This window comes from Pyxicephalus adspersus, chromosome 8 (genome assembly GCF_032062135.1).
Source record: "Pyxicephalus adspersus chromosome 8, UCB_Pads_2.0, whole genome shotgun sequence".
NCBI classification, from domain to species: Eukaryota; Metazoa; Chordata; class Amphibia; order Anura; family Pyxicephalidae; genus Pyxicephalus; species Pyxicephalus adspersus.
This window is the reverse complement of record NC_092865.1, coordinates 53,376,008-53,397,800: the sequence shown is the minus strand read 5'-3', so window position 1 is coordinate 53,397,800 and position 21,793 is coordinate 53,376,008. Positions and strand designations below refer to the sequence as shown.

Here is a 21,793-nt window from a genome sequence, read left to right as displayed (position 1 = left end):
ATAATGAAATCAAGAAAGGGAAAGAGATGGAGGAGGGAGGCTTTTTGTAGGCAATAATATGTGATATAGATTTGTTTTATATCTGTATCACATATTTGTGCCTACAAAAAGCCTCGCTCCTATCTTTTTTTCCCTTTCATGATTTATTAAATCAGACCCAATGGTATGAGCCATGCACTTTTTTCATGATTGTAATCAGAGCATTTCCTTTTTCTTTTAGGATATTGTTACCATGCAGCTGTGCGCCAACAAGTTGGACAAGAAAGACTTCTTCGGAAAGTCAGACCCCTTCCTTGTGTTCTACCGTAGCAATGAGGATGGAACGTATGTATGATGGATAGAGGGGAATGTTTAGGGAGAGCCCTCTAAACAAGGCAGAAGGAATGAGAATTTTGTCCCCATTAGCCAATCAAATTCCATCTGTAATTTAAATCCAACACTAGACTGTTACAATACAGTTACTTGTTTTTTTTAATTTTACAGAATATGCCAAATATTTTAATAATCTTATTGAGATGAGATGAGACTGGGGTCACAGGTTTGACTCCTGGTCAGGACATTAAAGATTGTATGCTGACTCTTGGTCAGCTACAAAGAGTTTGTATGTTATCCATGAGCTTTTGCAGGTTTCCACCCACATCCCAAAAACAAGGAAACTGACTTCCTCCTAGATTGGCCTTAGTTTATGTTCAGATCATTGGATAATGACCATGGTGGATTGTGGAACATTTTATTGGCAGGATTATGGACCACAACATGCATTGTTGCTTTCTAAATACTTGGTAATAATATTATTAGAAAGGCCGCCCCAATGAGAATTGTGTATTTTTTGTAGACAGATGAAAAGTAGATCTAAATCTGAATAGATGACAGCTATGAGCATTTCTAAAATGCACTGGCTTCAGCAATCACCAAGCATTCAGTACAAGTTTATGTTTTTAATGACTGTGATTCACTACCAGTGTATGTTTGGTGAAAGCTACATTTAGTGCTTTATAAATCTGCCCCAATGTGTTCTCTTCCTACAAAAAATAAGTACTTTTTACACCTCTTTTAATCACTTTCTGCCCACATGCACTCACTTCATTGTAAGCTGCACATCGTTGCCTTTGACTTAAGCCGCATACATACGTGAAATTCTTGTCGTTGGAAAGGATCTTTCCAATGATAAGAACCACACGATGCATGAACGAGTGCTGTACATACAGTACCGTTCTGCTCTATGGAGAGGGAAGGGGGAGAGCGACGGAGCTGCACACTGCTGCCCGCTCTCCCCCTTCCCTTGCAGTAGGATCACTGGTCGTTCATCGTCCGTGGATCCGCCAGGATGGCTCCACAAACGTTGAATGACGCGGGCTGTACACGCGCCAGATTCTCGCCCGAGATCTGCCCAGAGCAGATTATCGGGCGAGAAAAATTGAACGTGTGTACGTAGCTTTATACTAACAACCGTGAACCATGCAAAAGGCTGCTGGGCAAGCATGTGATATAGTGCACAAGGGTGCAGTTGGGAGACAGTTGTTACCTATTAACAAGAAATGGCAGAAACAACAGGTATTCTTTAAATTAAAGCTGCAGATTCAAAAAAGATTATAAATAATTTTTGAATTGACATTAACATGTTAAATCCTGTATATATATTTAATGGATAGTTTAAATCTAATTTATACCCTCTGACATTTATTGCCTCTTTGGACTCTATTGGTGAGGTCTCTGCACTCCTGCTGTGGCCATTATGCAGGGCTCTCAGTTTTACTGCTGGAATTGTCAATTATTTCATAATATATATGATATGTTTTATGCAGAGATTGATTGTGAATGTCTTTTTTGTAGCAGGAAGAATGAGGGTGGAGGTGGTGGGGGAATCTTAAATGATAGAAGAGATTCCATTGCAATGTCATTGAAAGCCAGTGGTGAGCCCATCAATCTCTGCCCAACGCCGATAGATTAGTATTTCACCGTAGCCATGGAAGGTGTCACACAAGGAGCAATCTGAAGATTTTATTTGAGGGAATCTAGCCAAAATTAAGTCTAAAATTGGAGATGCCTAGTTGGCTACATAAAAAATGTCATTATGATTTCTTTATGTACAGATTCACAATTTGCCACAAGACAGAAGTCGTGAAAAACACACTGAACCCAGTATGGCAACCGTTCACCATCCCAGTCCGGGCTTTATGTAACGGTGACTATGACAGGTCTGAGAATCTTTATTCTATGGCGTAAATATTTGTATCACTTTGAAACTATTTTTAAAATCTCAATGTTTCTATTTTGTTCCTATAAATTCTTGGCCTTTGTGCAGGACGGTAAAAGTGGATGTATATGACTGGGACAGAGGAGGAAGGTAGGTGATTACCATTACTACAAATCAAACACGAATACATCACACATGTTCTTATACAATCAGCACTGCAATGCTAGTCTGGCATACATAGGAGATTAGGTCCTAGGTGCATCCTGAAAAAAAAAATATTGTTTTGGAAAGTTTTTGGAAAAAAAGAAGTAATTATATGGCAATTCTGTAAGCACCAGGAACCATGTAAAGCCTATTAAACTGGCATTTCCTATGGCTCTATTTATAAAAAAGGAATCCGACATTCCCTCAATCATTACCTTGTGAGAATCTTCCTCCAGGTCCACGTGTTTCAATAATAGTAATTGATTCCCCTGAGGGAATGTCAGATTCACTGTTTTATAATACAGTCGCTGGTCTCAAACTAGTTATTAGCCACTAATCAGCATGGATCTAGTCATGGTGATCACATAAGATTGCTTCCTAGCAAACCTGTTGCCACTGTGCTTCGCACAGAAGGAAACACATCGGCACCTGACAACTTAGGCCATAAGGCTTCAGCCGTCACAGTGTACTTCATTGCATACATTTATTTAAATATAAATAATTAAATATTTTTTAATTGCAAAATAACCAAATGTGCATTTTTGTAATATTTCTGTCCTTTTTAAAGGCGCCAAATTAAATACATTTATTTAGGTAGGTAAATGAATCATAAGAGTTGTCATGTTAACTTATGCATATTAAAATACCTAATTTGATCTGAGCATTTAGGCTTCCATCACCCCTTGCCATTAAATGGTTACTCTGAAAGCTTCACTGCCATTGTAAATCTAACTGTAGGTATTTCCAACTGAGACTTCTCTTTGCTGTCATTTTTGTAGTCACGACTTCATTGGGGAATTTACTACAAGCTACAGAGAATTATCTAGAGGACAGAGTCAGTTTAGCGTATATGAGGTGAGAATTCTGTGTTTGTAGTCATTGCATGTGTGTGATGTCCCAGGACTCCCCTGTGACCCCAGCGACAAGGACTGAGCTACTCATACTTACCGGATACGTGTAAATATAAAGGCAAGCTTAAAACTGGCTTAGCTTGCCTTAGGCTTGGGGATAGGGGAGAAATTTGTCATTTTTTCATGTACTTAAAAACTATGCTGAGATTAAAAAGCATGCTGAGATAAAACATTGAATGAGGCTCAAATTTTTGTTTGAGTTTTCTTTTACTGTTTGTTTGTTGCCTGGCATCTGATTGACATGTTAGCTCAAACTTTGTGACCAACTGCTTCAGTTTTGTCTAAATTGTAGGATATATATAATGTTCTAGAGGAATACTGAAATGCTTATTGTAATCCAGGGGAACATTAAATACCATTCTATTCCTTAGATATTACAGGCTTCCAGGGTTCCCAGAAGTCGCTTCTCTTTGGTTGCTGGTACTCTGCTGCCATTATCTACAATGCAGGACCAGCACTCCTTCAATGTAATTGAGGACACTGAGCACTAGTAGAAGAGCGCCATCTGCAGGGCTAGCAAGTGAAAAAAGTAAATAAAACTGCTTCCCCTATACCAGGGGTGCCCACGCTTTTTTGGGTAGCCAGCTACTTTTAAAATGACCAAGCCAAAATGATCTACCAACAATAAAAATGCTACACATATATTTTTTTATACATATACCGAGTATACTTTATATTTAAAGTATATATTGTTTACCTTGCGTAAACAGCATGAACATGTTTGGCACAATACAATTCTGTACATTTTTGGCCAATACCTTACTCCGAAGACGTCTGCATTTGTTGCATTGTCCACACAGTAGTTGCTGGTAGCCACCCTCAAACAGACTTCCAAATGATCATCAGTCATGGTGGAACGGTATTTGGACTTAATAACTCCTATGTGCGTTTGAGTTTATTTTAAAAGGCAGGGTTCTGCGATCTACTCACGCTGCTTTTGAGATCTATTGGTAGATCGAGATCCACCTGTTGGGCACCCCTGATCTGGACATTTAACCTGGCTGATCAGAGGAACCCTACTGCTAGGGTATCTTTGGATTTTCCCGGGGTTCATATTTAAATAAGTGGTTGGCTGTGGTTGGGGCTGCTCTGTGCGTATCCAGGGCCAGGCAAAATCTGAGCAGTCTCCAGCTGCCTATTCACACCTAGCTTAATTTCCTGCACAGCTGGAAGAGCTCACATCTCCAGTGGCTGTTTAAATAGACTTTGCCGGGACAGCATGACATTGTTTGTGTTATTGACACAAGAAACGAGGGCTGAGTACCAATGAAAGTATTATCGGAATGTTTAATCTAAGCAAAGTGAAAGATGAGAGGATTAATCAGCTCAGTATCTCATTATTTTCAGCCAGTACAGGGGTTTGTGCGGTGAAGCTAAACGTATTATCACAGCTTCATCCTCTCAGCTCTGGTCTTCAGGAGGCTTTCCAAGTCATTTAGAGAATTCTACAATGATTCTTTTGGACCATTAAATAGAATGGCATGGGTACTAAGTATGGAATATATACTTTATATTGAATATATAGCGTTACCCCCTTTCAGTTTGCTTATTTGAAAATTTATTTAAAGCCAGCTTTTTTCAACTTTTTAACCCATGCATTCTTGGTTGGAAATGATTGTGCAAAGCTGAAAAAATTGGGTAGGGTAGGGAGTGGTTGAAATAATTTTTACGCTTTGAGAGATAATCATCAAAGGTCATGTAAGTAAGTAAAATTCTGTTAAAGACAAATGTCACTATATCAAATTCCCCCATTTGAAGATGTATCCTTTATTGATATTCTGGGATAAAACTCCCAATTCTGGATTTTTCTTTACAGTCCTAGTGCAGTGGTTACAAATGAATAGGGGAAATCTCTCAAACTGGGAGATTCCATTAAAATTTCCCTATTGGAGCAAACATAAATAAAAAAAAGGTGTCTATTGCTTTTCTAGAACTGGGTATTATAGCTTTAAAGTAAAAATAACAGTTTTGACTGTTGATCCAGTGACTGTTGATCCAGGGAACATCTGATTGCCTTATGGAATCAGGAAGGAATTTTTTTCCCCTGTTGAAGCAAATTGTACCAGGGGTTTTTCTTTGCCTTCCTCTGGACCAACTATGTCTTATAGGGTTTTATATCTGGCATATGTTTATTTCCCTAGTGGTTGTACTTGATGGACTTGATGGACTACTATGTAACTATGTGTTTTATCCTATCTGTACTCTATTGAAGTATAGATATTCGTTATATCTGTCCCTGGGTCTGGGGCTTATCATCAGGTTGATAAAGTCATTATTTATGTAAAGGGCTAAACTGGTGGGGCTGTGGTAAAAATCCGATTCAGATGGATAGAGAAATCATTGTTAAAATAAACAAATAATATCTAACTCACAGTAGGTGTGGTTACAAGATATTTGCTTTTGTTGCTTGGGTTTGATAACACTTTAGGAGAAAATTTCCAGTGGGGACACTTGTTCCAATCATGGCCAAGAGAGGAATTCTTACTCTTCCTGTTGTATCTTTAAATCAATTCCAGTGGATTGGAGTTCTACCTTCTCCAATCCAAAACAGAAAAAGTTGTTTATAGATACATTTTAATAAAGAGATATGAAACTGCTGTGGGTCACATTTTACAGCATTTGCGGCACATTTTGCAGAGTCCCCATGGCTTTTAATGATGCTACTGCTCAAAAAATATAAGCGTTCAGTCGAAAACACGCCGCATCTTAAAACTGCCTACCTGACCTCCCCCATATAGAGAAAACTTCTCAACTCAACCGATTATGCATCATAAAGACCATTTGTGTCTTTAGGACATAACGGCGGGAGTCTTTGATGTAACATAATATGGAAACAAGTTGGTGCTTAATACATTTAATGTAATATTTATGGTGGTTCCAGAACCACTTTTGTTCTGTAACTCAAAACATCTTTAGAAATATACAAGGGACCAAATAGTTAGTATTAGCCTGGCTGTCTCATCAACACTCCCCCCCCCCCCCTGGTACAGCCATTATTCTATGTGTGTGTTCAACGCCCCTCTACAAGTGTCATTTTAATTGTGACGTTGAGTCCAGAGGTCTACCAGAACGGAGTTCTCTTTCTCGGTGATGAATGTGCAAGTGGCTGCGCTAATGAAGATGAATGCGGCTGTATGTGTCAGTAGCAGTCGGGGCATCCTTGACTTGTCATTCCTCTGTCTTAGGTACTAAATCCAAAAAAGAAGTGCAAAAAGAAGAAATATATCAACTCCGGAACGGTGAGTGAGCTCTTAATGGACCTGGGCTGTGTCTATACTAAATCCGTGACCTTAAGGAGATTACTGCACACCGCCAGCGATGCGCTGCAGTTATTTATTTTGTTTGGACAGCGGTAGGCCAACGAAATTGATGATACTTATTAAAGCGGGCCTATACTCCGGTGATAACGTAGAGCTGTGTTAAGGATTTTGCTTGCATAGATAAATGGCAGAAGGCAAATGTATTAGAATTGGGCAAAACGCTATCTTAATGTAACTGAACACCCCAAATTCTGAGCAGCACTGGAGGGAGTTTGGAGCAGCTCTGCCTGTGACCCAAATTGCAATTGTTTCAAGTTCTTTTAGGAAGTGAGTAGAAATGGCTGCAGTGGGGACACAGATAGCAAAAAAACCCACCCAACTTGTCCCTGTTCCATCTAAACCAAATCCATAATTGGCAAGTATGGAGTTTTAACGGTCTCTAAGAAAAATGCTGCTCCAAAATCACTCTAGTAGTGCTTACCTAAACCAGAAGTCTGTGAATTTATTAAACATTCTCTAAAGGAGTGGGGAATTAGAGTTCAGATTAGGTGATCCTTACCTGATGCCCATAATATGTGACCAAGAGCCTGGGACATTTTAAATAACAGCTTTTTTAGGTTTGGTAATAAAGAACTTATCTGCTTGCACAATTTGGATTTAGTTCTACTTTAAAAGGCCGTGTGCTGGCAGCATGCTGGAGAGTCAGACCACTGGTTAACACAAAGATACACTTTAACAGATCAAAAATGACAATTCTTTAAATTAGCACGTTGTATGATAACTTCATGTTTCTGTAACTGTCTTCTAATGACTTCATAATTGCTGTCTTACAGGTGACACTTTTATCTTTCAAGGCTGAATCGGAATATACGTTTGTCGATTACATCAAAGGAGGGTAAGTACCATCTATGCTTTGTAAAATACAATTAATACCGGATAATCATGTTGTACAGCGTCAGAGACCCTCCATATCACAGCTTGAGTTTTTGAGCCCTGTATGTACGGCATAACAGGCTGTGGGTGGCATTATTCATTTGCAGTTTTTATAAAACAACATTTACCACATTTCAAAACGTGGCGATTTGGGGACAAGAAAGACCCTTTTTAAAACATTAATCCGAAAATTGGTGGTGAACTGATATTTTTACAAATAGGCCTTTCCCTATAGCCTATATTTTTTTAGCACTGTAATTCAGTAAATGCATAAACAATAATTCATATGAACACTTTTTTGTGCTAGTATGTTGCAGCAAGGGAGTAAGCTTGCTTGAGAGCCAGACCTCTGCTCAACACACAGCACGGCCGTCAAGCATCCCCCTGCTGGAGTACTGGAGTACTGTGGAGGAGGTGTATCACACAGATAGCTGTACTCTATTCTAAGCAGTGGTCTGACTCTCCAGCATGCTGTCCTGCACATAATGCCTTTTAAAGCAGAACTAAATCCAAAATTGCAAGCAGGCAGGTTCTTTATAACAGAAATGACAGAAGAGGTCTCTTCTGTAATACAACAAACCTAGCTGCCTGTTTACAATTATTTAACTAAACTGATTTCCCTCCCCTCACCACCATTGACATCTTTACCCAGTCTGCTTCAGAATTCAGTATCCTTTTTTGCTGTCCAGGCTAGAATGACATAACTCTTGGGCATGCATCATTAAATACCAGTAGTTCATACACCAAGCTTCACATTCACAGCTAAATATACATTACAGAAAAATTGCAAGCAAGCAGGTAAATTAGTTTTATTGCCGAAGAAACACTGCCTGTCCCTTTTGCAACAATGCTTGCAATTTTTTAGGTTTAATTCTGTTTAAATCCTTACTGCAGCACACTAGTACAGTAACAAAATAAAAACATTCTCATGATTATTACTGTTTATGGTTCCTGATTGCATTACAGTATTAAAAAAAAATCTTCAAGTAGATTTTAAAATAAGTGCTGCTTATAGACACTGGGCAGCCATAAAAAGAATGGACATAAATAAATGGAGGGTTGGCTTTGAGTTCTGGATGAAAACCGCTGGTGCTGTAACAGGACTGACATGAGCGATGTGTCTTTTTTCCAACATGTTAAGTAAATAACTAAGCAAAGGATCAGCATGAATCACATTACATCCCGCAATCCCGCTGCAGACACCTTCACACTGCGTGATGGTGAGCAAGGACAGCAATCCGTTCGGTGCGGCTTCGCCAGCCAAAGTTCATTTAATACACTATAGCGGAGTCCCAAACTTCTATCTATCATTGAAATTACATCAGGGAGAAGCAGGGGAGAACCTGGCAAATTATCCAACCATCACATCGCAGATAGTACACGAGGTGGGAGAAGAATCTGCAATTACTTTTACTTGTTTCTTTTTTTTTTTTCTTCTAGGACGCAATTAAACTTCACAGTTGCCATTGATTTCACGGCTTCGAACGGTGAGTGTGATGAAGTATTTTTTTTTTCTTTCTCTCTATCTCGCCTCCCTGTAACTTTCTCCCATTATTCCAATTAATTGCGGGAGTCTCATGGCTGTGGAATCAACAAGGATCTGAGAGAAGGGATGGGGGGAGTTCGGTGGGTTGCTATGATAACGCAGGGATGCAGGTTGCCCATAGAGGTTAAGTTCACTATCAGGATGCACAGATGTTGCCTGTTCAGCTCTGCGCTTAATGAGGCTGCTCGATTCACTTCCATACACTCCAGCAGAGTTTATTTGTAGAGGCCGCACTGCTGTAAAGGGTGAATGCTTATCGTTTCTTAAAGCTGAACTCCAAATTAAGATTTTGTCCTTCAATTCCTGAGATTATTACAGATTTGCACAGCACAGGAGACTGGATTTTTTTAATGCTGTTCCTAAGTAGCAATTAAAGGTCTTGTACCTCCCCCAGTCTGTGTGATTGGACAGTAAAGGAGAAGTAGCAGACTGATTGGCTCAGCACTGTGTTGTCTAAACCTACCAACACATTCCGTTTTTTGGCCCCATGATCTTCTTCCTCTACCAGAGTTTTGCTTTACATCAATTGCAAGAAAATAATACTAAGTCAAATTCAGGTACTTTTTTTCTGAACACTGCTTGCATTAAAATTAAAGCTGGCCACAATAGGGTTCCCTTTTTTGGAGGAGGTGAAGCTGGGGAAGAGTGAAGACATTAGTGGCCCCTGTGATGATGCCATGGAGGCACTAATAAGAACTGGAAATAGAACAGGCTGTCATTTTCTGGGAGTTGGGGGATCTGCCAGGAAAAAATGGCAACCAGAGCGTTACTTTATAAATGTTGATAAAATGATCTATATCAGGTTGATCTTATCTGCATGTTTAGATTTATTTAGAACAATTACTTGTAATTTATTATATATATGGGAATTCTCATTCTTTCATTAAAATGCAGGTTCTGCCTCCATGTGCTGCACAATGGTTTGGCTTCAGCTTTTCATTACACAGGGCATGTCTGTGAGTCGGACAACTTTTGCAAACCCTGAAATCCCATAGTGGCTGATATTGTATATTACCAATGCTCCCTCTAGTGGCAAATCTACACATTTCTTTATTTAATAAAATATCAAACATATGGAAGTGCCAGCTGGTAAAATGTGATATAAAATATTACTGTAAAGAAAACACTGAAATACTATAATGTGATCTATATACTATTTAGATAACTACTTTTATTTTGAATTGGAAATAAAAGAGGAACATTTTAGGTCATTTATGTACCCACATCTATAAGTGTTGATGGATGTTAGCATCCTTGCATTCTTCGATTTGTTTCATTAGCCATTTGTTGGTTCAGATATCTCTTCTTATGTAGCATTTGATTAAAGGAAACCTCCACATTGAACTGCCGTCTATCATCCTTTTTGAGCTCTGATGTCACTTAGCATTCGCAACTTCTGTGAGGAGGTGGATTTGCTAAATGCTGCCTGACAGTTGCTCAGCTGTCAGTAACCAGGCGCAGTGGTTTGCAAGCTTCCCCCAGCATACACAGCTGGGAATCCTGCTGTGTGTCTGCATCACCAGACTGCAATTTTTTTAACTGTTTGCAACCTTTTTTTTCTATAAGTGCTGGATAAGGGGTCTGGTTTAGACTCTGATATCAGGCTGGGTTTTTTTAACCAGTTGGCTTAAAACAGGGAACTGCTATAGACAAAATAGAGCAAATATAAAGTGTGGTCCTCAAATGCATAGCAGATCAGTTCCCCACATCCTTGCCATTCGATAGGCTGGGGATCTGGAGAAGGTGGTGGCTTTGGGCAATTGCCCAGGTCGCAATACCTTAAAACCAGCCCAGATTCCAGATAAGCAATATATGTTGAGCGGAATCTGCCAGTAACACACTCAGTGTAGAGTGACAACGTTCACTCAGTAAACTTTATCTTTGGAGGATCAGCATTGTTACCCCGCAGTGCTTACTCCTGCCTTGGACTGGAAAACATCTCCCACTCTCTTCTCACATCTGTATAGTTGGAGGGATGAACAGTGTTCAGTGTTTCTCCTTTACTATCCAATTGCAGGCTTGGGGAGGGACAAGACCTATCTTAGTTGTATTTCCTAACTGAAAGAGTATTTCCTAACTTTCCTAGAGAAAGGTCATTTCTCAAGGCTGACAAATTTTACTGGCAAGTCTGAGCAAATTCCAGGACTGGACAGACAAACAAATAATTTTGCAGATAAAGCAGCTCCCATTATTATTTTTGTTATAACACAGTATTTTTATAGCGCCACCATATTACGCAGCGCTGTACATAGTCACTAGCTCACAGGAGCTCACAATCTAATATCCCTACCATAGCCATATATCTTTAATACAGTCTAAGATCAATTTTGGGGAGAAGCCAATTAACCTAACTGTATATTTTTTGGGGATGTAAGAAGGAAACCCACACTAACACGGGGAGAACCTGCAAACTCCATGCAGAAGGTGCCCTGGCCGAGATTCAAACCTGGGACCTAGTGCTTCAAATGCCAGAGTGCTAACCACTGAGCCACCATACTGGCCCTATTTATTCCATCTGTGTATTGATTTGATTGCCTGAAGATATAAAATACTAAGGTAGAGTTGTGGCCACTGCAATGTCTGAACCTGGTTATCTTCTCATATGTGTTCTTACTGCTCTGTTTCTCTCCTTTCAGGTAACCCTTCACAGCCCACCTCTCTCCATTACATGAACCCGTACCAGCTGAACGCATATGGCATGGCACTGAAAGCTGTCGGAGAGATTATCCAGGACTATGACAGTGACAAACTATTCCCAGCATATGGGTTTGGTGCCAAGATCCCACCAGATGGCAAGATTTCCCATGAGTTCCCGCTGGTGCGTAAATGTCTTCTGACATATTTTCCTCAGTCTAGAGTTAACGTGACTCGAAAATACTCCAATACTGCCGACTTCACAAGCTCTGTCCAAGGGAGTGAAAGATTTTCCCCTTCAAAATATTGTTGGCTTAATTAATCCGCTAACATTTGGTAATAGGTCCAAATATTACAGTACCACATCCCTAATAATATTCATATTCACTTAAAACAATTGTGGAACTTTAATGGTAGTGATTCAAATTTGTTTTTTGTTACACACTTTATTTACAAAAATTAAAAGCAATATCCTGTACATGTGACCACAATATAAACACATCAAAATTTGTAAAAATCCTTCATTCATTGTTCCCCAACACATTTTGCTTTAATTGCTTTATCAGGAGGAACACTTGCTGAAGAGTCTTGTATTAATATGCTATTTATCGTCCAACTTGATCACAGTATTTCAAAAACATCAATGTCGCATAAAAGGAGAACATCTGAGAATGGTCCGCAGAACAACCAGATGACCAGCAATCAGACCACAGTGGAGGTGTGCAGCTTACATCTCTCTTCCATACCACTCTGCTGCCATATGTGTCTCTTATCCAGACATGTCCTGTAAATAAAGTGTGTAACAAAAAAATATTTTAATTGGTACCATTAAAGTCCTGCAATTGTTTTTAGTGAATAGGCTTAATTAATAAGGAACATTGGGAAGATTATTATCATAAGCAAATCAGAATTCTTCGCCTGATGCTACTGACTGTTTCAAATGGATGATGACTGAAATTTAGCACATCGGCATTCTGCTTCTAAACTCAGCAGCCATCAGTCTGGTCACTGGCGATTTAAAGCAAACCAATCATGAGTTAGTAGAGAGAGTCCTGACACCTTTTTGGAAGGTCTAGTTACTCAAACTTTATACCATCCAACTGGCATCAGTTCACTCACTTGAATCCTGGAACAAGTGAGCAGATAATTAAGAAAAGTTTCAGGTCCCTGTCCGCATACTTGATTGGGGTAAGACTTGATACAGAAGCATTGCTGTAGCTGCCCCTGTGCCTTGACTGGTTTGACATAGCTTAGCATCTAACTAAATCTTTATATCTCCTCATCAGGACCCCCTTAATTTGGTCCAGGTATTGGTGCTATAAGGTCATAGGGGGGCTGTTGTATTGGAGGTCAGATAAAGTCGATAAAGTGGACCTACCACTGGAAGATTGTGTAAGTGATCATGGCCTGGTTGTTAAGTGATCTTCTGATAAAAGTGGTTTCAGCCACACACCCAAAACAAGCATGGAGATAACTCCAATTAGCCAAACACTCAAGCTGCATACCCAATCTCATTCAGTGATCCAGGAGGTATTGGTGAAGAATCAGAACACAAACCAGGCAAGCTGTATTCTTTAGAACCAGGTCAGCAAGGGCAGCTTACATTATCTCTTGGTGGTCCTCTTTAATATGTTGGCAAAAGCCATATGACGTTCTTGCCATAATGTCTTCCTCAAACAGTGCTTGGTCAATTCTAGTACCCAAAGGTGAACCAGGCCAGGAACATTGTTAGTAATAATGGAAGCATGGTGGGTTCAACATGTCATTCAAGTAAAAACAGAATGTATCTAAATGTAGCTGCCTTCAGATGTTTCTTACAAGTAACTTCTTTGCCACCCTATCTGTTTTTTGCAGAATGGAGACATGGATAACCCAAACTGTGTCGGTATACAGGGTGTGCTTGAGGCCTACTTTAAAAGTCTTCGAACGGTTCAGCTTTATGGTCCAACCAACTTTGCACCAGTTATTAATCAGGTTGCCAAGTAAGCGAATTCCTGTCATTTAACTTGATGTTGGAGATTTAATCTATCCTCCTGGTTCTGACTTTTTCTTTCCCACATTTTCCTGTAGTGCCGCTGGTCAGGTTACGGACGGCTCCCAGTATTATGTCCTTTTAATCATCACCGATGGAGTCATATCTGATATGGCACAGACCAAAGAAGCTATTGTAAATGTAAGTCTGTATAGTTGCCACCTGACATTCATTTCACAAAACTTTACTAAAAATAAAATTGTCTTTGGTATTTTCTGCAATAAAATACCTCTTGCCTCAGTTGCATCATACATTGGGGTTTTAAACAGTTTTGGGAGCCTCATGTCAAAAGGAGTAAAGTCCAAGAAATTTAAAATGTATCATTACCTAATATTTGGAGATATTGGAGATAAGATAAAACACTAATGTGTTAAAGAGTTTGGAATAGTTTGGTAAGCTTCAGGGCTGTGTGGGACAATTTGGCAGCACTCTAGGATTTTTGGAAGCTCAGAAGATGAAGGACTTTATCATATAGTGATACCTGCATACCACCAGCTGCTGGGGACCATGCATGCGCACACAGCAAAATTTAGTATCTTTCTATAACACAAAGATCCTGGTACAAAAACAGTCATATAAAAAAGTCATAAAACAATGGACACATCTTTCCAATAACAATATGCCCACAGTTAACTTATTTCTAGACACTGGCAAGGCCATACTGCTATCCATCAAACAATTATGCATTTTCTGGTTCTTAAATTACCATCATTTCTTATGGGAAGGGAATTTTAATATAACATTACATAAGGTTGAACTAAGAGGCATGCTTTTCCCATTATAGAATTAAAATGTTTCATAAACATCCATATTCTTTCATCAGCTTTTATGATAAACCTTCACGTAACAAGGAATGTATTAGCAACCCAGAGATTGAGTAGCAGAGGTGAATATACATAAATATTGCACAGCACTGCTATTATTAAGCAGCTCATTGTACAACTTCTTTTGATAATTATCCGCCAACACAGACATTATACAATCCAGCTCCTATTCAGTACCTTAGCGATCCAAGCTCATTAATATAACAGTCACATAATAATAAGAGGAGAAATACGAACTACCAGAATTAAACAGAACAAAAGTGCACAGTGCTGAGCCCATAGCAACTTAGATAAAACATATTATTTCAGCACTTATAGATATTTGGCATGCAATTTAGAGTGGGGGTGAGAAGGGGTGTTGTGTAGTCTTGGACATGTCCTGCTCTGCTTCTCCGCTGTTATACAGGAGTTGAGTCATTGAGTTATATTGAGATAGTATGTGGGGGGCTGTCATATTGGTGGACAGCTAAATTGGTTTAATGCCATTTGTATCGTGCAAACCTTACTTTTAAAGTTAAGTATGACCTTTTAGTTTGTTTAAAAGGTGACAGGTAAATGGATATAATGGACCTTATAGTTGTAAAGGATCTGAATTATCAAAGGTCTCCAAGATCATTGGAGAACCTGGGTGATATCTTGTATTGGATTTCCTAAAAAAAATATTTTGCCACAGTTGGAAAATCTTTTCAATCCTGGACCAAATCCAATCCTGGTTTGCAGAATCACCCAGGTTCTTCCATGACAATCTATCTTCCCAGGCCCCAGTTTTGGAGAGCTTTAGCTTTTAGAAAAGGGATGTATTTTTTTCTCAAATGGTTTTAGAATAAATTGATTTTATTATATTTTATTACCTTGTAATAGTGTAATGTCAATGCCTAGTCAAGTAGTGTTGAGGGCAACATTGAAAATACATGAATCTTTAAAATTACATGTTTTGGGAATGCTTTAAAGTTGTACATTGTGTCAAATGTATATGGAGTTCTTCTTACATTTTACCCAGACTCTTAAATGAGAGGCCCTCTGTGCTACTGTAAAAAGAAAGAAAATTCTGACTGATGTCATGGACCAAATTTGCAATGCATGTTTAATGCGGAACTAAACCCTATTAATATCCACCTGTCCCTGTTCCATTGCGGGTACCACCATCTATTTCATTCCTCTCTCTCTCGTTCCAATCTTCTGCTATCTTGATTGGCTGGGATGTCATAACTCCCGGGCAGGCACGCTGGAGAATATTCAGTCCTGGGAACTGCAGGGCAATCAGGGATGTTCGTGGTATACGGACAACCATTGCACAGCGCAGCACTTATGACAGCTGGGCGGCGATCGGGCAGATAAGAATGCCTTTTGCAGAAGGCTGTCCCCATCGCCTGTCCCTTTATGCAAAAAAAGCCCTGCCTGATCAACAACTTTAAATTAGGGAACACTGACCTTTTCTCTACTGCACCTACACAGGGAATTAATGTCTTATATAGGGAGAATGGTTAATCAGTAATTGGCTGTAGAGGCTGAATGTATATTGTTCACTTTTGCAATATATATAGTGTATAGTGAACTGATAGTAACACTGATGCCAAACATACCTAACGGGGTATTTACCCATTCTCTTCTCTGTCCAAAATGAAAAAGAGAATGGCTTTAGATTTCACTAGATTTTCACTCTTTGCACTGTATAACGCTACTACATTGTACTTCAATTTATCATAATGTCATTCATAAATAAAGAAGGATCTCTGAGCTGAATGATATCTGGATTGCGTATTCTCTGTGTTGGTGGATAATTGTCATGAGAACTTGTTAATAGCAGGACTGTGTAATATTTATGTTTAGTCTCCTCTGTTAGTCATTCTGAATTGTTTATAGCGCAAAGAGTGTTTTATTCATTAGAAGAACTGTAGTCTTTAGACGATTGCACACAACAATCATTAGAAAATGCAGCAGGTTTATTAGACCAACCCCATTTTCAGTATGATAAATTAACAGGATCATCCAGCCCACTTCTCTCCATCTGTGTTGCCTGGTCCTCTTTTTAGGATAATTGCTTTCACCATGTTAACAATTTAGTCTCAGCTTCATTTGTGGCTGTTTCCTAGGGTAGTCTGCATGTAATTGCTGTCTTTCCAGGCATGTACCTATACAGTGAGTGAAAGGCAGCTTTGTGGCCTAAAGTTTTTTAATCTGCTGTCATGGTGTGCATCTCACACAGACTTTTGATAAACTTTTAATCAGTGGAGTCACCAAGAAGTCAGGTAATCATGGTACTACTGGAATGTACCTCCTGTGCTAACAGGGCAAAGACAAAATACAAAGGTTTGTGATTTATTGCTCTGTCAGCAGTGGCAGAGGAGAACTGATAGCAAAGATGTTTGAAAGGCATGCTCAGCATAGGGACAGGGCGATAAAGAGCATATTTTAGGTATATTTTCCATTTGAAGATTGACAGTGAAAAACAAATGTGCAATATTTATTACCAAACCAAGCAAAAGAATAATGCAAGTGCCTGACTTGGTTGGGGGATGAAGAAGTAACACAAGGTACATGATGATAGGAGGAGAGATGAGCTCATTAATGTGCCGCTGCTTTTTTCACTGTCCATTCTAAGGCTAGGAGAGGGACAAGACCTTTAACCGTAACCTAATTGCAGCAGAAAAAAATCACAGCTATCCAAGCATGGAAGTAAATATATACAAAACCTTTTTACATTCCCTGTAAATAGTGCCAACATTTGCTTTGTCTTTCCTGTAAAAAATAAAATATCTAACTTTGCCAGGGTGTCCGGGCTTGTTGCTACCCGTGTAGGGTCAAAAATAGCGCACATGGAGTAAACAGAACAGGTAGCACACACATGAATAGAACAAAATTAAGGCTTGAACAAAAGTGCATTTCCTCTGGGCAGTGTGAGAAAGAGCAGCCGCTAATAAGCCAATATCCTAACAACTGAGAATAACAATTAGTGTCTAAAATCGAGCACATACAATGCGGGCCTCCCAGTAGGCTAGGAAATGAAAAAAAGCCCCTTCTAACTGCTGATGAAAATCTGGTTTAATGAAGAGTTGACATTAATTCCAATTAAAATGAGGAAGGTTAATAATAATCCCACAGAGCACACTAGAGAGATGTTTGTAGAAAAGAGTCTTCGTACAGAACAAAGCCGGCCAAGAAGATTTTTCCAAAAGCTGAAAAGCTTGGCTCAGCCAAAGTATGTTTTTTGTAGAGCGCCACGTCGAGGGGATTCGCCCCCCAAAAAAATAGACCTCGGTAATACTGTCAGCAGACCATAGGAAGTTCAGGACTTCTAATTATGGCCCGGAGCGCTTTCTAATTTTTCTGCATGCGTCTTCAACTTAACTGGCGTCTTTAAAATTGACTTGTGCTTTTCCTGTAGGAACCAAATTGATTTAAAGGACGCTAATCCCAAAAGGCAAGCTATTTAATGTGTAAGGAAATATCATTACCCTTCATGATTTTTTGCAAACCCTGGAGGGGTTTTTGAGGCAAATCCCTCAAACCCAATTAATGAAAGACAAAAATGTAACAGCTTATACAGTACTGCTTTTTCAATGTGCTGCCATTACTTTTACCATGGGCTGTGGCTGGTGGTGCAGCTGAAAGTGTAACACCCCAACCCCACTTCATTCCAGTCATAAATAGGCAACTTGGCATGCAAAATTATAATCTGTTTATAATTAACTAGGAAACTGCACATTAGGATGTGCCATTAACATTATGCCAAAATATAAAACGCCTTGTTGGGCAGTGTGCTAAGGGTCTGCAAAAGGCAAAGCCCCACCATACATTGTTTCCATTATTTAGGTCCCTTCTAAAGATACATGCATAATTATATTCCAGACATCTACAATATTCAATTATTAGTTAAACAAGGGTTCTTCGAACAAATCTCCATCTTTGTATCAGTAGTTTATGAAAAAAAAATTTGCCGGGTTCATATCACACCACATTACATCAGACCTTAGCTTGCAAATACCCGTCTGAAGAGTGTCATGTGCAGCAAGTGTCCAAAAGTTTTCTTGACGCGCTTAAAGCACACTTCAACTCCAATCTCGAAGTAGCTTTAGGCAAACCTGTATTGAACTTTTTGCTAGCCTTGTAAAACCTGCTAAGTTCTTTTAAAATGCTGCAACCAGCACTGCTATTGTGATCTGTAGTCAAAACACCAAGACTGGAGGTGGAGTGGTGATTATAGTGGCAACAATACTTTAAACTTAATGCTTTCTTCCCCTGACGCTGTTATCTACACCATATATACACCTCTGGTCATCAGGTAATGTGGATCAGTAACTATGACTAACAATGAGCCATACTTTCTTCTTACAAGTTAGTGGGCTTAATGGTGCTTCACAGGTGTAAATTTATCTCCATCAGCCTAAAATGACAGAGTTACCATGTGTAGCTCCATAGCCTGCTGCTCTGAAGTCTGTTAATAGGGGTATAGGTAACATTGAGAGGGTCAGAGTTAAATTAGTTGGGGGTACAGTTATCCACCACTGTCTGCCATTGGCTCTTCTGATTTCTTTAGTTCCAATAAAATTTCCTCTGTAAAAAAACATTAATGAGTTTCCATCCATTAACCTAAAAGTTTCCAACATCCATTAACTTCCACGATGTTTACTTTTTATGAGTGTAAAATTTATGAGAGCTGCAGAAATAATAAACTGATTTACCAGTGTTGTGGGGAGTATTGTATTCAGCTGTGGCCATAGCCAGCCAAGATGTCTGGGAAACATTCTAAAGCTTTTTGTTCTTTCCTAAGTTTTGAATAATAATTTCTCTAATCAACATCTGCTAATGTATTCCAGAGGCTTGAACTAAAAGCTTTAATATTTAAATTTATGAATACTTCCTAAACCGGGCAATCTCAGATAACATTGCCCAGTTGATTGTGCTTGGAAGCCAATCAATATTTGGAGGTGCTTACAACTTGATTGCCAAGGGGTCTCTAATAGCTGATTATGTGGAAAAGCTAGAATGGTTTTGCCCATCTGCTCAAAAGTGTGGGCTTGAGTGGAATGGGAACATCAGCAGATGCTTTAGGAATGGTGTGTGCAGAAGGTGATTGACTTAGAGGTGAGTGCAAGTGCTGGGGATTTGGAGTATTTTGGTTAAACGTTTAGAATATCCCATAACTGTCCTTTTAAAGTTAGTAGATTGTGGAAAGTTAGATCACCAAACAGATTCTTAGGTGCCCTAGTAATGAGAACTTCAGCAGGTTCTGCATCAATTCTTTGGTCATTATGAGATCCTTTATCACTCTCCTTGTTGGATATTATATTTAAATAACAGCAGGAGTTGCTGGAACTTGTAGAAGTGAATGTGAACACCCACAATACCCTGTCTGCTATATTAAGTGATATTTCCTCCTTGACCCACAAAGAGAAGCTGCAACTCCACTTTGGTTTCCCAACCTAATCAAAAAAATCAAGTTAGACTTTTGCAAAGCAACCATTATACTCTTCTTTATGGAATCAGAAAACCATAAAAGTAATTTTTGTAGAATTTTCCCATTTGTTGGGTGGTTAGCTTCCATAGCTCTGAATAATGTCTTTGTATTGTTTTGTAGGCTTCTTCGTTACCTTTGTCCATTATTATAGTAGGAGTTGGCCCTGCAGAATTTGATGGTAAGTGGTTTACTTATTTGTAAAACCAACAAGTTTTAATTCAGGAAATCATTTGAACATTGAATGTTATATGTGTTCCTTTATATGTTGCAGTGTTCTTGTTTACAATTTTTCATAATTATAGTTTAGAAATCAATATGTATGTATTAAGGCAACTTCTGTCTCTGTTACAATAAGCAATCAGCACTGTCTGGGCCATAGGTAATGTTGGACAACTGTTGCCATTTACAGAACAAAGTTTAAATGTATCTAAAACCAAAAAATTACATTGCAGCCATATCTATGGGCTACTAATCTGCAACAAATTACATTTTGGTTTTTGGTTTAGATATGCTTAAAAAGCGGGACATGTTTGATAATAATTGTAATTATTTAATTGTTCAATCGAAAAATAGCTAATAACATGAGACAAACACAACTGATGATACTCCAATAAATCCTTTTGGTAAAAGCACTTTAGGTTGTCATATATCTCTGTAAATATAACCATTGTGTTCACTGCACAGGTATCTTAGGCTTTTTCCTATAAGAGCAGATCTTGGTTGTCTCCAATGCAAACAACCAGCAAATGTTTTTAAATTGTTAGAAACCCGCTGAATCCCAAACCAAGAGTCTTTGATGTGATTTTTGAGAGATAATAGATTTACATTAATAGCAGCTAATTGCATGTTCTTCACGTATTTGCATGAGTTTCTTACAGGCACTCCGGTTTCCTCCAACATCCCAAAAACATGTAGTTAGGTTATGTGGCTTCTCCTAAAAAATGTTCTTAGACCGTGATATACCATATGCTGTGATTGGGACATTAGATTGTGAGCCCCTTTCAGGGACAGTTAGTGACATGACTTCGGACTTGATAAAGCACTGCGTAATCTGTCTGCGCTATATAAAGTTAAGTTAATAATAATAATTTTACACTTTAATCTGCATAGTCTGGGCTTTTGTATCTCTCAGACAGGTTTTAAACTCACATACAAGTCTATGTGAATGCAAATACTGTTAAAGCAAGCCTGAGGGTCAGAAGCAGGTCAACTACAGATCAAATGCACCTGTCAGTGAGTTCTCATACATCTCACATGCATGTCAAACTGATGACATCACCACAACCCCAAAGCCCATTGGCTCAAGTCTGTGCTGACCCTCCTGTATATGTTACCAAGCTTTCCTTTTGCAATATTAAAAAGAGAGTTAAACATAGCATACATGTAAATTGTTTCAATAATTATGAATAGGATAACTAGCCCAGCTCCTAGCTGGATACAGCAGCCTAATGGTTAATTCATGACATTTTGAGGTTGTCGGCTGCCCTTGAGGTTTCACTTTGCCTGCAGGAGAAAATAACAGCGCAAATTCCCAGTCGAAACTCTCAGGTTTTCTACAAAGTCATTTCATGTGAAATGCTCAGAGTAATTAGGGTGTTCAATCCTGAATACATATTTACAGCCTAGTGGAAGATTTCACACCGCAGTCCAAATATAGATTTTCCTAAATTGTGCCCAGCAAGGACTCCATGTAAAAAAAAAATCTCAATTTACAAAAGAATGTCCAGACCTTTTCCTTTATTCTGCTTGATCTAAAAGAAAATAATTTTGATATTAGGCAACTTTAAAATGTGG

General features: G+C 38.9%; 1 protein-coding gene across 1 annotated transcript in view; it reads left to right on the top strand.

The window, feature by feature from the left end:
- CPNE9 (copine family member 9) overlaps positions 1-21,793 on the top strand; it is a 162,806-nt gene that overhangs the window by 128,572 nt on the left and 12,441 nt on the right. Inside the window, 11 exon segments of the mRNA XM_072420685.1 lie at positions 221-324; positions 2,094-2,198; positions 2,306-2,347; positions 3,181-3,256; positions 6,498-6,551; positions 7,406-7,467; positions 8,946-8,992; positions 11,688-11,869; positions 13,540-13,667; positions 13,756-13,858; positions 20,120-20,177. Of these exon segments, the coding sequence (XP_072276786.1) occupies positions 221-324; positions 2,094-2,198; positions 2,306-2,347; positions 3,181-3,256; positions 6,498-6,551; positions 7,406-7,467; positions 8,946-8,992; positions 11,688-11,869; positions 13,540-13,667; positions 13,756-13,858; positions 20,120-20,177 (961 nt within the window).